The sequence below is a fragment of the Nyctereutes procyonoides genome, unplaced genomic scaffold (genome assembly GCF_905146905.1).
Source record: "Nyctereutes procyonoides isolate TBG_1078 unplaced genomic scaffold, NYPRO_anot_genome, whole genome shotgun sequence".
Taxonomy (NCBI): domain Eukaryota; kingdom Metazoa; phylum Chordata; class Mammalia; order Carnivora; family Canidae; genus Nyctereutes; species Nyctereutes procyonoides.
This window is the reverse complement of record NW_026575020.1, coordinates 36770013-36785186: the sequence shown is the minus strand read 5'-3', so window position 1 is coordinate 36785186 and position 15174 is coordinate 36770013. Positions and strand designations below refer to the sequence as shown.

Genomic DNA, 15174 nt, shown 5'->3' with positions numbered 1-15174 from the left:
CTTCTCTCTGGGCCCGGTTTGCCACCTATACAATCAAGGGGCCAAATTAGGCCCCCACGGTCCCTCTCTTTGGGCATTTTTTTTTTTTAATTTTTATTTATTTGTGATAGTCACAGAGAGAGAAAGAGAGAGAGGCAGAGACACAGGCAGAGGGAGAAGCAGGCTCCATGCACCAGGAGCCCGATGTGGGATTCGATCCCGGGTCTCCAGGATCGCGCCCTGGGCCAAAGGCAGGCGCCAAACCGCTGCGCCACCCAGGGATCCCTCTTTGGGCATTTTTGACGGGCACCCAGACTTTCTGCAGGAGCAGCAAATCTGCAGATCCAAAACCTGCATAGCCAGGATTTGGCCTAAAGGTTGCAAATTGGGGCCATAGGCTGATTCTGCACTACAGATGTGTTTTGTCGGGGGCTAAGCATTTTTTTTAAACTGTTTAAAATTGGGAAGTTTCACATAACAATGCACATTTCTTCTTCTTCTTCTTTTTTTTAAAGATCTTATTTATTTATTCATGAGAGACACACAGAAAGAGAGACAGAGACAGAGGCAGAGGAAGAAGCAGGCTCCATACAGGGAGCCGGATGTGGGACTCGATCCCGGGACCGGGATCACGCCCTGAACCAAAGCCAGACACTCAACCGCTGAGCCACCCAGCCGTCCCAACAATGCACATTTCTAAACTTCTTTGAATGAGCAGGTCAGCTGCTCTGGGCCTATGGTGGAGCATGGTGATGCTTGGCTAGAACAACCTCCTGGAGGCTCCTATACTCCTCACTTTCCCTTCCTCTATGGCATTACCTGCCCAGCCTCAGCAGCCATATGAATTTGTGACCTTAATTTTCAGTCCCCACTATGTTTGTTGATAAACCAAGGCTGGGAGGATCCCTCCCAGGTGCTACCCAGGCAGCCAGTGAGGCAAAGCTCTTCCTTGGCATTTTGCCGCCTCTTTTTGCAAGTAGAAGGGAGCCTGGGAGAAGGGAAGGGTTTGTTAAGTCTTTTTTGAGCCCCAAAGGAATGTCCTGACACTTTCCTCTCAAGGACACGGCTCAACAGTGATCCCTGCTAGAGCTCTGCTCCTGGCTTCTGGCCCTGGTGGGCCAAAGTTCTTGTATCTTACAATTAGGCCCCTTCCTGTTGGGCTGGGTAAGGAGCGGAGAACCTTGTCCAGCCTTAGGCAACTCACTATGCTATCTTCCCACGGATGGGAAATGTTCACCCACTTGGCAAATGTCCCCTGGGTTCCTGCTACAATGCCAGGTTCTGCTGGCGCTGGAGGGTACGGTGGGGAAGTGGACAGCCCTGAAGTCTGCCCTCACACAGAGCAAGGATACAGCATAGGCCCCACAGTAGAGCCATTCTGAACTCTCAGTAAATCCCGCCAGCCCTCAGTCTCTAACTTCTTACCAAGAGAAGAAACACAGGTTTCGAGGTGACTGGTGTATGAGACGGTCTCAGGAGGGACCCCTTGTTAAGGACCCTGTGCCTGCCAGCATCATCATCATGTGTCCTTTATCAGTACCACTCAGCCAGGCAGCAGATGCCTTGAGGCAGGAGGGGAGTTGGCTCAAACAGGAAGTCAGCCCACCAGGCTTGATACTCTTCCTCCAGCCCTTCTGCGCATGCAACAGATGTCTCACCTCTTCCCTTCAGCTCAAAAGGGAGAGAGCACATGCACTTGGCTATTTTCCTCTTGGGCTCTCCTCCAAATGTTGCCAGGGGAGTAGAGTCACTCTGGTCTCCAAGCACAATCCATGAAACCTCTTGGCTGGCCTGGCTTTTTGCTGACATGAGGGCTAGCCTTGACTAATAATGACACTTTCCCTTACTATTTGTTCATTATACATGGGCTGTGGGCTGGACCTTTCACACACCTACCTCATCTCACTGGATCCTCACCTAGTAACTAACAGTAGATGGGATCTTACTATTCCCATCTTGTAGACAAGGGAATTGAGGCCCAGGGTGGTTAAGCAACTCACATAGTTAAATAGTGCAGTCAAGGACTCAGAGTCTCAACCAGGTTACTTTGACTCCAGAACCTGAAGTGGTGACCATTACACTCTCCTGACTCCAGGATCCCGCTCGGGTCCCCTCCAAGAATCGCAAGATGACGGGTGTGGGTATGTGTGTGTGTGTGTGTGTGTGTGTGTCCTATACCACACTCAGCCTCTTTGTATTGTTGTGCTGTCTTTAAGCCTTTTTGTCCCTTATAAAATATCAGCAAAACTAAAACCAGGAGTTCTTTGATTTTTATTTTGAATCTGAATCAAATGAAAAAATCAAATCTGCTTCTCACCCCTTGGCTCTTCATGCCCAAAATGGCTGGCTGCTGTGGGGACCATTCATCCTCCCCAGGTCCATTTCTTCCCATCACTGCTATGCAGCAGCTATGCCATCAGCAATATCAGGAGGTAGAGAGGCAACAGGAGATTGTCTATCTGTGTCGTGTATGCTTCTAGGAGGGACACGATGCTGATAGAGCCCAAAATCCAAACATAACTGTAGTTTAGGTCCACTCCACTATCAAAGATTAAGATCAGAGCTACAGAAATGATCTGGGCAAATATAGAGGTCATGGTCCCCTCAAAGGTCTTTTTGGTGCCAGGCCAGTGGATTTCCCCCATTGTGCTGCCAAAAATGGAGGCCACAGTGTCCCCCACACCCACAGACAGGACTCCTGCATAAGGGACTAGGGCTCTTGCTCCCCCCAAGTTGCCTTTCTGTGTGCAGGGCCTGGGGACCAGCCAGATGGGAAGAGACATGCCCAGGAGCAGGTAGATATGTGTCAGGATGAGTGGTCCACTGTCTCGTTCATCTAAGAAAAGGGACAGGAGGCTCCTCAGAGTGTGGCCCAGGGGCTTGATGCGGAAATAGCGCACATATTCTAGAAAGATAAAGACTGTTAGGCATATGGTGGCAGCTACATAGAGCAGTGTCCGGTCAAGGATGATACCCGGGATGTAGGTGGCCACCACAATGAAGTGGAAATACTTTCGGGCAATGGTGGGGGCCTGGTGCTTCTTAGACTCAGAAGATGACCGCTTGGCATTCTGGTAAAGCACCACCAGGCAGGCTAAGGTGGCCAGCAGAGACCAGTAGACCAGGAGGTAGATGCGGGTCTCTGTCTGGAAGAGGAATTGAAGAAGCCAGAGCAGGGGGTTCTTGCGGATAAGCCGGTGCAGCCAGGGAAGGACCACACCAAGGCCCAGCACACAGGTCATAAGGTGGAAGAAGATGGAGGAAGCCCAGGTACCTGAGTCCATGAAGACAAAGAGTGTGCTGAAGAAGACGCCCATAAGCACCATCCCTACCACTACCACCAGCAGGAAGAAATCCACTGGGTCGCCCTGGCTTTCCACCACAGTCAGAGAACGCTTGATGAGCTGGTTGAGCATGAAGCTGATGCCACCTAATACAAGCAATGCCTCCCCAGGGGTAAAGCAGCGGGGCAGCAGGTACAGCAGGATCATGTTGAGGTAGACGAAGATCAGCAGGACCTCCAGGACCTCGATCACCTCGCCCACACTCAGTGAGTGCTTCATGATATAAATGATGACACCTCCAGCCAAGCCTGAGATGACACAAGTGTTGGTGGGCACTGGGCGAGTGATGCCCAGTGCCAGTACCGACGAGAAGAGGGCCACTGCCATCCCAGTGGCTGCCACCACAATTCCAAAGCGCTCAAAATACGGGTTCCCCATGGACTGGCAGCGCTCCTTCATGACCAGTCCGAACAAAGGCATGACCATTGATGCGGGCAGCAGGCCACTGTTTGCGGACATGCGGAACTGGAAGACGGCGCTTCCCTGCTGCAGCAGCCGGTCCCACTTGTACTGGACGTAGAAGGCCTGCACTGCGAGAGCCACGGCGCACCACGAGTATCGGTCCCACACGGCTGCGTGGATGCTCAGCACCACTGCGAACACTACTGCTGCCTCCGCCAGCACTGACCCACTCAGCGGAGCCCCGGGGACCGGGGGAGCGTGCTCTCGGGTCATGTCTCTAGACCGGGCCCCGGAGAAACCGGAGTGACTAGCGACGCCTTGGCCTCTGGGTCCCTCAAGCCTTGTCAAGCCGAAAGCGGCAGCTTCACACAGCCAGCACCTCCTCCTTCCGTTCTCCAGCTGCGAGGAGGGAAGCTCCACTGCAGGCAAGCCTCTCTCTGCGGCTCGGGACCTGGCGCCCAGCTATCCTCCACGGCCTCGCACCTAGGACGTAGACGTTGCTACTCCGCCGCTTTCTTTACAACCCGTGCTGCTCCCACCGCGGGTTCCTCTCCTCTCTGGGCGTCGCCATCTTGGCCCCGCCCGCCGTCACGTGACAAGAAACACCGCCCACAGCCCGGCCGGAGGCGAACGGTCACGTGGCTGCGGCGTCTGGGGGCGGGGCCGGGGCGCGCGCGCGCGAAGATGGCGGCGGCCGCCGGCGGGCAGTGTGTGAGGTGCGGAGCGGGCCGAATCGGCGGGGGTGGCAGTGAGGCGCGGGGTGGAAGTCGAGCGGAAGCCGGGCGGGACTTGCGGGCGAGACGTGTGGCGGCGGTAGCGGGGTGAAGCCCCGCTAGGTGGACGGGCGCCGAGACGGGAGGCGGTTACGTCCAAACGGTCCCCGCGCGCGGGGATCCCAGGCGACTTCTCCAAGACGGGGCCGGTGCCTCTCCCCTTGCCTCACGCCGGCCTCCCGTCTCTTCACCCAGTCTCTTTGCCTTCCTCCTCCCTCCTCACGGGCGCGTTCCTCGCCCCCCCCCCCCCGCGCTTCCTTGTCCGGCGTGACGCTCCCTCGAGGCGCGACGGGGCGCTTCGCGGTCGCCCGGGGGGAGCCCCCGCCTCTGTCCCCGCTGCAGCCGGGTGCCCTGCCCCGGCGACGTTCCCGGGTTCCTCCATGTGCTCGTTAGGAGGTCTGTCCCGCGTGCGGCCGAGCCACCTCGCCGCAGTCGCTGCCCTCTTTCTCCTCGCAGCCTTTCATTCATCCATCTTTTCATTTTCTCCTGCATTGGTTCCGTCAGCCGACGTGCGCCGGTCTTTTAGGCGATCCCAGGCTCCGTAGTGGACTTCGGGAACGAGAAGGTGAAATGTTAAAAAAGAGACAGTTCTTACTTTAAAGAGCGCTTGCTAGCGCCAGACGCAGGCGAAGCGCTTGCTGTGCATTAGCTCATTGAAACCTCCCAAGACCGGGAGGCACCCTCTTTACGGATGATTCACGAATCCAGCTAAGAGCTAGCTAGGTGGTAAAGTGAGGATTCAGACCTAAGCCTGCGCAACTCCGAAGCTTCAGCCAGGTCACCACACCTCCATCTTCCCCCTTACCGCTTCAAGTGTCTTCCGTCGTCCCTACCACCCTCCGCCCTAAAATTCAACATGCCTGTCACTCACTGTGCCAACCCTGGCTCCCCACTTTCATGCACTGCTGTGTCCTCAGCACCCAGAAGAGCACGTAATAGGCGCTCGGTAAATACTACACACATTGCCTATCTTCTTTGTTACCACTGACTTCACCTCCCCGCTCTAGTGAGATCTTCTTTGGGATTTCCACTGGACTACTGAACTTTGCTAGGATGACTTTTCTTTTTCCTCCCTAGCTGTTTCATCTGGCAGCATTGTGGTCGTTGTGCCCTCCTTATTTGTATTTATTTGGTAGTCATTGTGGAGGTTGGGTAGGTCTAGCTCCTGTAGGGTAAGGCATCCTCTTCAATAGAGAACAGGGGAAGGGAAAGGGTTGGTTTGCTTGAAAGATGCTTTGATGTCCCTGGGAACCTACCAAACTCACACTTGAAGATGGAAGAAACGACGCTAGGATTTCTAGGCACTGCTTTGCTCAGAGTAGGTATTAGAGTGATCTTTCTTTTTGTGCTGGAAAGCACATTATAGCTGCTGGGATTATACTGAGTAGCAGCCTTCTGTTTGGAATGCCTGGAGGTCTGGACTAAGAGAAAACTTAAAATCTATTCCTGGTGCCTGCTGATTTGCAAGTGACCTCAGACAGTCCACTTTACCCTTGGAACCTGTTTTTTCCAAATATGAGCCCTTTTCAGAGTAGTATTGAGATGGCTCTGAAGCATATAGGAGAATCCTTGTGTGTGCTGCTAGCTGGCACTAGTCAAAAATAGAATAATACACTTAAATCACTCAGGGTTTTGGGAAGGTCCCTTAGGGTTTGGCAGACAGTCATTTTGAATATTGGCATTTTTAGATATCTATTTTGTCTTTCAGTTAATGTGTTTGTAGAAGTCCTGGTGGTGTATGTATGCTAAAAAAACAAAAAACAAAAAACAAAAAAAACCCACAAAAAACAAAAACCCAACACCAGTGGTTTGAAAAGCTTCTGGTTAAGCTTAAATCTCAGTTCACACAAGAGGCATGTACCTCCTCTGTGGAGTAAGGGCATCCGTGGACAGTGGCCACATTTATTATCTCCCTGTGGAATATAACTTTCTCAAAGGAACTATTTCAGAGTAGGTTGGCTGTGTCTCAGCTTTGTACCAAAAGGACTCTGTCGTAGAGGCTCTTCTTCCTAACCTCCTAGTAGCTTTCCTCTGGAAATTTCCAGCTGCATGGATTTCTTTCAGGAAGATTGTTTCCAGTTTCCATTTAGTCCAGATCTTTTAGGAATGGAGTTCCGTGTTTTCTGCTGGAACATTGGGCTGAAAGTCAATAAATTTTTAAGACTTTACCTTTGAGGCAAAGTTTTTAGTTTCTGTGCTTTGGTTTCCTCCAAATACTTAGATCAGACTTATTTATTATGCAAAGAGATGAGAGACATTATAGCTTTGGATTAGACACCACAGTTCTGGCCATGGTTGTATCCTGCTAAACCTTTGTAGTGCCTAATTCTTAGTATCATACTTTTTATTACTTTCTACTTTCTTGCTGATTGTGTAATATGTACTTAATGTCCTTTGTCATTCCCAACACTAAACTTTGGAGTATCAGAAGCGTCTTTGATTCATTTGTATCCTCTTTATTCCTAGACCAGAAAATGTAGGAATCGAAGAACCAAAGAACCAGTGGCACGTGTTTCCACAAGGATTCCCTTCCTGATTAATTACTGTCCCCCCCCCCTTTTTTAAAAAGATTTTATTTATTTATTCATGAGACACACAGAGAGAGAGGCAGACACAGAGACAGAGGCAGAGGGAGAGGCAGGCTCCCTGCGGGGAACCTGGTGCGGGACCTGATCCCAGGACAGGACTTGATCCTAGGATTCCGGGATCAGGACCTGAGCCGAAGACAGATGCTCAACCACTGAGCCACCCAAGTGCCCCTTCTCCTTTTTTTTTTTTTTCTTTTTTTTTAAGATTTATTTATTTGGGGGGGGGTAGTTTGGGGCAGGGGTAGAGGGAGAGAGCGAATCTCCAGCAGAATCCCTTCTGATCACGGACCCAACACAAGGCTCTGTCCCATGACTCTGAGATCATGACCTGTGCTGAAATCAAGAGTTGGACACACACTTAACTGAGATACCCAGGCATCCCTACTGTTGTCTCCTTTATCCTGCCTTGGCACTTCTGCATATAATACTGGTTTTCTAATTTTTCTGTTCCACTTAGATTGCAGGCCTTGCAGGTCTAAAAGGGACTCCTCTCATTCTCCATCTTTGGTACTTCTTCATCAGCATATATTCTTTGAGCATCTCTTTGCCAGCCACTATGTTAAGGGTATGTTTTGCCATTGTAAAACAGAAAGCCTCACCTCCACCTTTGCATACTTGTAGGATGAATTCTTGAGTGTGTCTTGATGCAGTATAATGTAATGATGAAACTCTGGAGTCATGCAAACTCAGGTTCAAGCCTTGGCTCTATTATATATTAGCTTTGTGACCTTAGACAAATTATTTAACTACTCTTAAACTTTAGTTTCCTGATGAGATAATGGGGATAATCAGAGCATCAGCTTCATACATGAGTTGTCAATATTCAATAAGACAGAGTGTAAAGTGCTTAACACAGTGCCTGCATATTATAAATGTTTGATTAATGTTGGCTATTCTTATTATCAAAAGCTCATTTTCAATAGAGATTATTGATTTTGACATAACAAAAGGAATATATATTGCATGACATGGTTTTGCCAATAAATTTTTTTTTCTTCTTGCCAATAAAAATTTTAATTTCTAAAGAACACTTTTTTTTTTTTTTCTTGAGTAGTAAGTATAAAAGTTACTGCTTTACTCCAGGACAGTGATCTCCAATCTTGTTTAGTAGCAGAGTCTTTCTCTCCCCCTGTCTCTGCAAAATAGGCTAATGTATTAAACATAATAAATTAAACATAAACAAAATAGGCTAATGTATTAAACATAAAAGGACCAGGTCTTTTACCTGCTCCTCTGAAACAAATTGATACCCTGGAGCAGTGGTAATTTAGGAATTCATTTGTGGAGTTTTAAAATGTAGATTTCCAGGGCACCTGGGTGGCTCTGTGTGTTAAGTGGCTGCCTTTGGCTCAGGTCATGATCTCCCAAGACCTGATCTCCAGGCTCCCTGCTAAATGGGGAATCTGCTTCTCCTTCTGCCCTTCCCTCTGCTCTCTTTCTCTCAAATAAATAAAAATCTTTTTTTTTTTTTTTTTTAAGATTTTATTTATTCATGACAGAGAGAAAGAGAGGCGGAGACACAGGCAGAGGGAGAAGCAGGCTCCATGCAGGGAGCCCCATCTGGGACTTGATCCCGGAATGCCGGGATCACACCCTGGGCTGAAGGCAGGCGCTAAACTGCTCAGCCACCCAGGGATCCTCTTAATTTTTTTTTTAAGATTTTATTTATTCATTCCTTCATGAGAGAGAGAGAGGCAGAGACATAGCCAGAGAGAGAGAAGCAGGCTCCATGCAGGGAGCCTGATGTGGGACTCAATCCCAAGTCCCAGGATCACACCCTGAGCTGAAGGCAGAGGCCCAACTGCTGAGCCACCCAGGCATCCCGTCTTCATAGTTTCTTCTGTGAATCCCTGCTAGCTACCTAGCTAACTGGAGACTTAAGTTCTGAAAGCAAATGTGGGTAAATTAAAGTTCAGTGATGGGATCCCTGGGTGGCTCAGTGGTTTAGCGCTTGCCTTCAGCCCAGGGCCTGCCTGATCCTGGAGTCCTGCGATCGAGTCTCATATCAGGCTCCCTGCATGGAGCCTGCTTCTCCCTCTGCCTGTGTCTCTGCCTCTCTCTCTCTCTCTCTCTCTCTCTCTCATGAATAAATAAAATCTTAAAAAAAAATAAAGCTCAGTGATACCTGGGCTTTTTGAAATTGGAAGATGGATGATCAACAGTGATTTGATTTATTAGCTTAGGCATACAAATGCCTTCAATTAAAGACAAATTTCTTTCCATTAATATTGGTGTACTGTTAACCCCTTTATTAGCTATGTGTTATATAGTAGGAATCTAATGCATTCTGTGCAAATCAGAAGTTCAAGTGTATGCTGTATACTTTTTTTTTAAGATTTTTTAAAAAAGATTTTATTTGTTCATGAGAGATACAGAGAGAAGGCAGAGACATAGAGGGAGAAGCAGGCTCCCTACGGGGAGCCCCAACATGGGACTCAATCCCAGAACTCTGGGATCACTCCTTGAGCCGAAGGCAGATGCTCAACTGCTGAGCCACTCAGGCATCCCGAAGTATATGCCACATTAAATAAAGCCCTTCCTTATTTTTTTGTTAATTCAGATTTATCAAACAATTAAGTTAGAATATAATTACTCTCTTTACAGAAGGCAGTCTAACTTTAAAATTTTACTATAAATTTCTTTAAATGATGAGCTTGCCTCTGTTCTTAATTACTTACAGCTTGGTTTACTCAGACCTTTTAATATAATTGTGAGTAAAGGGTCCTATTTGTTTCATTAACTAGATCTCATCTCCTGATTTTTGCATAGTGAATGCTGTCTTGTCATCAGAAAAATGATTAGTGATCTCACAGAGCCATTGAGGGAGCTGATGTTTATTGATGCAGCAGAGCTCAAGTGTTTTCTTAAAAGCATTAACCTTTAGAAAAGAGATTTAAACCTCTTTTGATGGGAAAATGTTGAAAGACTTTTTGGGGGTGGTGGCGGTAAAGATTTTAAGTAGTCTACACCCAGTCTGGGCCTTGAACTAGCAACCCTGAGATCAAGAGTTGTCAGTTCCACCCACTGAGTCAGCCAGACACCCCTTGAAAGAAAATTTTTAAGCATAGCAAGTGCTTGATGTAAGTCTTCATGGGAAAAACATTTTTCAGTTTATCCTCATTTTTAAGAGAACTTGCATCCTTTCTGTCAAATGTTTAGTATATTTTCCTAGACCTTTTCATCTCTATAGACTAGCTTTCTAAGCAGTTTTTTTTTTAAGGGGGGGGAGAGCAGGGGGAGGGGCAGAAAGAGAGGGAGAAAAATCTCAAGCTTACTCTATGCTGAGCTTGGAGGGGGAATTGGGGCTTAATCCCACAAACCTGAAATCATGACCTGAGACTCCTAACCAACTGAGCCATCCAGGAGCCTCTTGGGAGAATTTCTTAGTGGTTACATTTTGAAATTTAGTTCTAGACTTTAGAAAACCCCATAAGGTGTTTCCTGAAGTTCCAAAGGCATGGATGAGAGAAGGAACTTGGGTAAGCACATGGTGAAGGGTACATTTAAAGAGTTTACTAGGAATAGTGACAATAATGTGTTGTTTTTAATATAGTGTCTTGCACTGTATGTGGTACCTAGTGCTAATTAATAAGTGAACGAATATTGCATTTAGAAAATTTTCTGAAGGTACCTCCTAGCTCAGTCAGTAGAGTGTTTGACTCTTGGTCTTGGGGTCATGAGTTTGAGCCCCGTGTTGGGTATAGAGATTACTTAAGTAAATCTTAAAAAAAGAAAATTGGGGCACTTGAGTGGCTCAGTGGGTTAAGTGTCTGCCTTCGGCCCAGGTCATGATCTCAGGGTCCTGGGATCGATCCCCACAATGGGCTCCCTGCTTAGTGGGGAGTCTGCTTCTCTTCCCTCTGCAGCTCCCCTAGCTTGTGTGCTCTCTCTCTGTCAAATAAAATCTTAAAACAAAAAAACAAAAAAAAAAAAAAGAAAAGAAAAAATTTCTGGAGTTGATGAGGGGGCTTGAAATATACATAGTCCTTTTCTGTATTCTCCTTTTTGGTCACTACATTTTAATGAGAAGGGAGGAGATAGAAATACTACCCTGAGGTGGCTTCTTAGCATAGAAGATGTAAGATAATTCATTAATTATTGTATTTCATTAATTCTCAAATATACATTTCTTTATACTGCTATGTATTTTATTATCGATGGGTGGTAGAACATAAATAATCATGTATCCTGCAATTCATTGCATTTTAAATGCATTAAAGTATGGTGGCAATCCTCATTTTTTTTTAAGACTTTATTTATTCATAGAGACAGAGAGAGAGGCAGAGACACAGGCAGAGAGAGAAGCAGGCACCATGCAGAGAGCCTGACATGGGACTCTATCCAGGGTCTCCAGGATCACGCCCTGGGCTGCAGGCAGCGCTAAACCGCTGCGCCACTGGGGCTGCCCGCAATCCTCATTTTTAACACATCTGCTTGGTTTAGGTTATGTGTCAGCTTCTTAATTTTTATTTTGAACATCAAACTTTTAAGAACAATGTAATGGGATTAATGTCCAGAGTTTTAATAAATTGTTTTGTACATTGAGTTTCCTGGTTTCAGAGAATAGATGAGATACTGCGAGACAGTTTGGTCAAATTTGTATAATCTGAAAGTGCAAAATTCCCATTATTTTTCAGGAGCAGCCGGGAACTATGGACAATTCTGCTTGGAAGGTCAGCTCTGAGAGAACTGGTAAGTGGGTGGTGTTCTTGAGTGGATTCTGTAGTTTTTATGTAGCTTGTGTTACAATAAGCCCCCCAAACTGCCTTGTCTTTGATGGAAGAAGTGAATGCATTTTTGTATTCCTAAAACTTTATAAACATGATGTATTCCCTGTTTCTCTGTGCTGAACCATGTTGTATCTTCTAGCCCAGCTGCTAAGGTTTCTAAACCTCCACTTCTCTTTGTTCTTTGGTGATTCCTTATCTGAAAAGATACCAGTGCTGTTCAACCAGCTGCTCAGGGTTGGGGGACAAATACCATTTTGCTCCCTCAGGCTAAGGAAAATGCTCAGGCCTTTTCTTTGTCTTGGACTTTACTTGCCTTTTCTTCTTTTTAACATGTTGCTAGCTCCTTAGGTCACAGAGGCTGTGCTTTCTAGGACATTTCCAAGTATAGTAAAGGACAGTTCTTAATGTTGATCCTGAGTGTTTTGACCGACCCTGTGAGGGTAAAGTGTTAAGATGATGTTGAATTATTGCTATTATTATTATGGTAATTAACATAATATTATACCTTTTTTCAGAGCTTTAATTTTTTTTTTTTAAGATTTTATTTATGGGCAGCCCCGGTGGCTCAGGGGTTTAGCGTCTTCTTGCAGCCCAGGGCGTGATCCTGGAGACCCAGGACTGAGTCCCATGTTGGGCTACCTGCATGGAGCCTGCTTCTTCCTCTGCCTGTGTCTGTGCCTCTCTCTCTCTCTGTGTGTCTCTCATGAATAAATAAATAAAATCTTTTAAAAAAAAAGCCACTCAGGCATCCCTAGAACCTTATTTTTTTTTTTAAGGTAGGCTACATGGGGCTTGAACTCATGACCTTGAAATCAAGAGTCTCATGCTCTACCATCTGACCTATCCAGGATCCACTATAAAGTCTTCACATCTTTTATATGCTTTTGTCTGATAACTCTACTTCTAGGAATATGTCTTACAAGAAAGAAATCCTGAAAAAGCTTTGTGCACAAAGCTCTTTACCATAGTATTTTTAAAATTTATTTTTTATTTATTTGAGAGAAAGAGAGAAAGCATGAGCAGGGGGAGGGGCAGAGGGAGAAGCAGGCTCCCTGCTGAGCAGGGAGCCCTATATGGGGCTCCATCCCAGAACCCTGGGATCATGACCTGATCCGAAGGCAGACACCCAACTGATGGAACCACCCAGGTGCCCTTACATAGTGTTATTTATATTAATAAGGAATCACCGCTTAAGTTTATCTAACAATAGAGGTATGGTAAATAAATTATTATCCAGCCACTTGATAAAATATTATACAACCACTAGAAAGAGTATTTATCAAGATTTTCATAATTAGGTTAAATCATCGTTAGAATGTTAAGGAAGGAAAAGAGGCTACAGAATTCTTTTTTTTTTTTTTTTTTAGATTTTATTTATTTATTAGAGAGAGTATGAACAAGAGGAGGGGAGAAGTGTGAGGGAGAAGCAGACTCCCCACTGAGCAGGGAGCCCGACGTGGGGCTTGACCCCAGGATCCTGAGATATGACCTGAGCCAAAGTCAGATGCTCAACCAACTGAGCCACTCAGGTGCCCTCAGAATTCTCTTTTCAAAATGATTTCAGCTGTGGGGAAAAGCATATTAAAAAAGACTTAGGATTATGTAAACCCTTATATAATTTCTTTGTTCTTTTCCAGAATCAGATTGAGGCAGAACTGAATAAACATTGGCAGCGGCTCTTAGAAGGGCTGTCCTACTATAAACCACCCAGGTATGGCTATTCCATGTGTCTGGTTAGAGTAATTCCCCTGAGGAAGCTGGGGTAGTGAAACTGTTGTTGTGTATGATTTTGTGATACTGCTGGGTTAGGTAGATTATAGAGAATACAGTTTGGTTACCAGTGGAAGAGAGTTGGGCACATTTTTTCTGTCTGTTGAAAGGAAGGGAAATTCGTTTTAGAAATATAGTGTTGTTGAATCTAGTTATATGACTCTAGTATTTGGGGAGGGGGAGTCATTAACTTTTCAATTAATAGTTCTAGTGTTTATTTCGGTCCACTGTGTTTGTGTACAGTGCTGTTGGCACCAGGTGCTAGGCTAGGGCAGTGAGCAGTGATAAGACTAGCTGACCACTTACAGAGTGTTTACTGTGTATCATTTATTATTCTGAGTATCATAGGCCTCATAAAAGCCCACTAAGATAGATACTATTTTTATTCAGTGCTTGAATATATATATATATTTTTACTGGGCAATGGAAAACAATAACATATAACCTAGTTTAAAAAAGAAGAGAATACATCTTGTAGAACTAGACTCTTTAAATTAACTCCTAGTCCAGATAGCGTTCTGTGGTGCATCATAGTTGCCAAGCCACCCTCATTTCCTTTCTACTTCTGAGCATCTGGTTTTTTTTACATCTTCACCTTCCATCTTCATTTCTTTAGGTTAATAAAGAGCTTTCTTTTTGTTCATGAACCCTTCCCCCATACTTGTTTTGAAGTAACTCCCAGGCATCATGTTGTTTGATCGGTAACTACCATGTATCTAAAATATATGGACTTAAAAAAAAAAGAAGATAATCACTATTATTACATATAGGTACTTTTATTATTATCGTTTCCATTTTACAGATGGGGAAACTGAGGCACAAAGAGGTTAAGTAACTTGCCCAAGGTCACACAGCTAGTAAGTGTAGAACCAGGATTTGAACCTGGCAGTGTTACTCCAGTGTCTGTGTTCTCAATCATCATTCTGTGTTGCCTCTTTCAGACCTATTTCACCTTACCTAGCCTTTGTGTTGTGGATTTCCTGTGAAATGTGAGAGTCTCTCTAAAAAAAAAAAATCCAACAACAACATGCTTGTAGTTCACAGAATGGACATTCATGGCATTACTTTCTTTTCTTAAAAGACAAAAGTTTCGTGTTTGTTTTTTTAATTTTTTATTTTATTTTTTTATTTTTTAAAAGATTTTTATTTATTCATTCATGACAGACACACACACACAGAGAGAGAGAGAGAGAGAGAGAGAGGGAGGGAGGGGCAGAGACACAGACAGAGGGAGAAACAGGCCGCATGCAGGGATCCCGACATGGGACTTGATCCCGGGTCCCAGGATCACACCCTGGGCCAAAGGCGGTGCTAAACCGCTGAGCCACCGGGGCTGCCCCAAAAGTTTCTTTTATAAGTAGCATGAGATTCGAAGCCCGACAGAGAGTTGTTTTTTTTTTGTTTGTTTGTTTGTTTTGTAACTTCAGGCTTTATTTGAATTTAACCTTTTTTTATTTTTTTCTTTCTCTTTAATGTCTTCTCTCTGTCTCCGGATCCAGTCCAGGATCCCATATTGCATTTAGTTGTCATATTGCCTTAGTTCATAGCTGTGACAGCATCTCAGTCATCCCTTAATTTTCATGATCTT

At 45.6% G+C, this 15174-nt stretch overlaps 2 protein-coding genes across 2 annotated transcripts in view; one reads left to right on the top strand and one right to left on the bottom strand.

Annotated features, from left to right (window-relative positions):
- Positions 1-2233: 2233 nt before the first annotated feature.
- DOLK (dolichol kinase) lies at positions 2234-4325 on the bottom strand. The gene has a single exon (XM_055318656.1). The coding sequence runs from the start codon at positions 3996-3998 to the stop codon at positions 2388-2390; it is 1611 nt and encodes a 536-aa protein (XP_055174631.1). The 5' UTR covers positions 3999-4325; the 3' UTR covers positions 2234-2387.
- Positions 4326-4360: 35 nt separating this feature from the next.
- The window catches only part of NUP188 (nucleoporin 188), a 53534-nt gene continuing 42720 nt past the window's right edge, over positions 4361-15174 (top strand). The window contains exons 1-3 of the mRNA XM_055318643.1: positions 4361-4441; positions 11724-11778; positions 13454-13527. Of these exons, the coding sequence (XP_055174618.1) occupies positions 4410-4441; positions 11724-11778; positions 13454-13527 (161 nt within the window). The 5' untranslated portion in view covers positions 4361-4409. The remainder of the gene's footprint in view (positions 4442-11723; positions 11779-13453; positions 13528-15174) is intronic.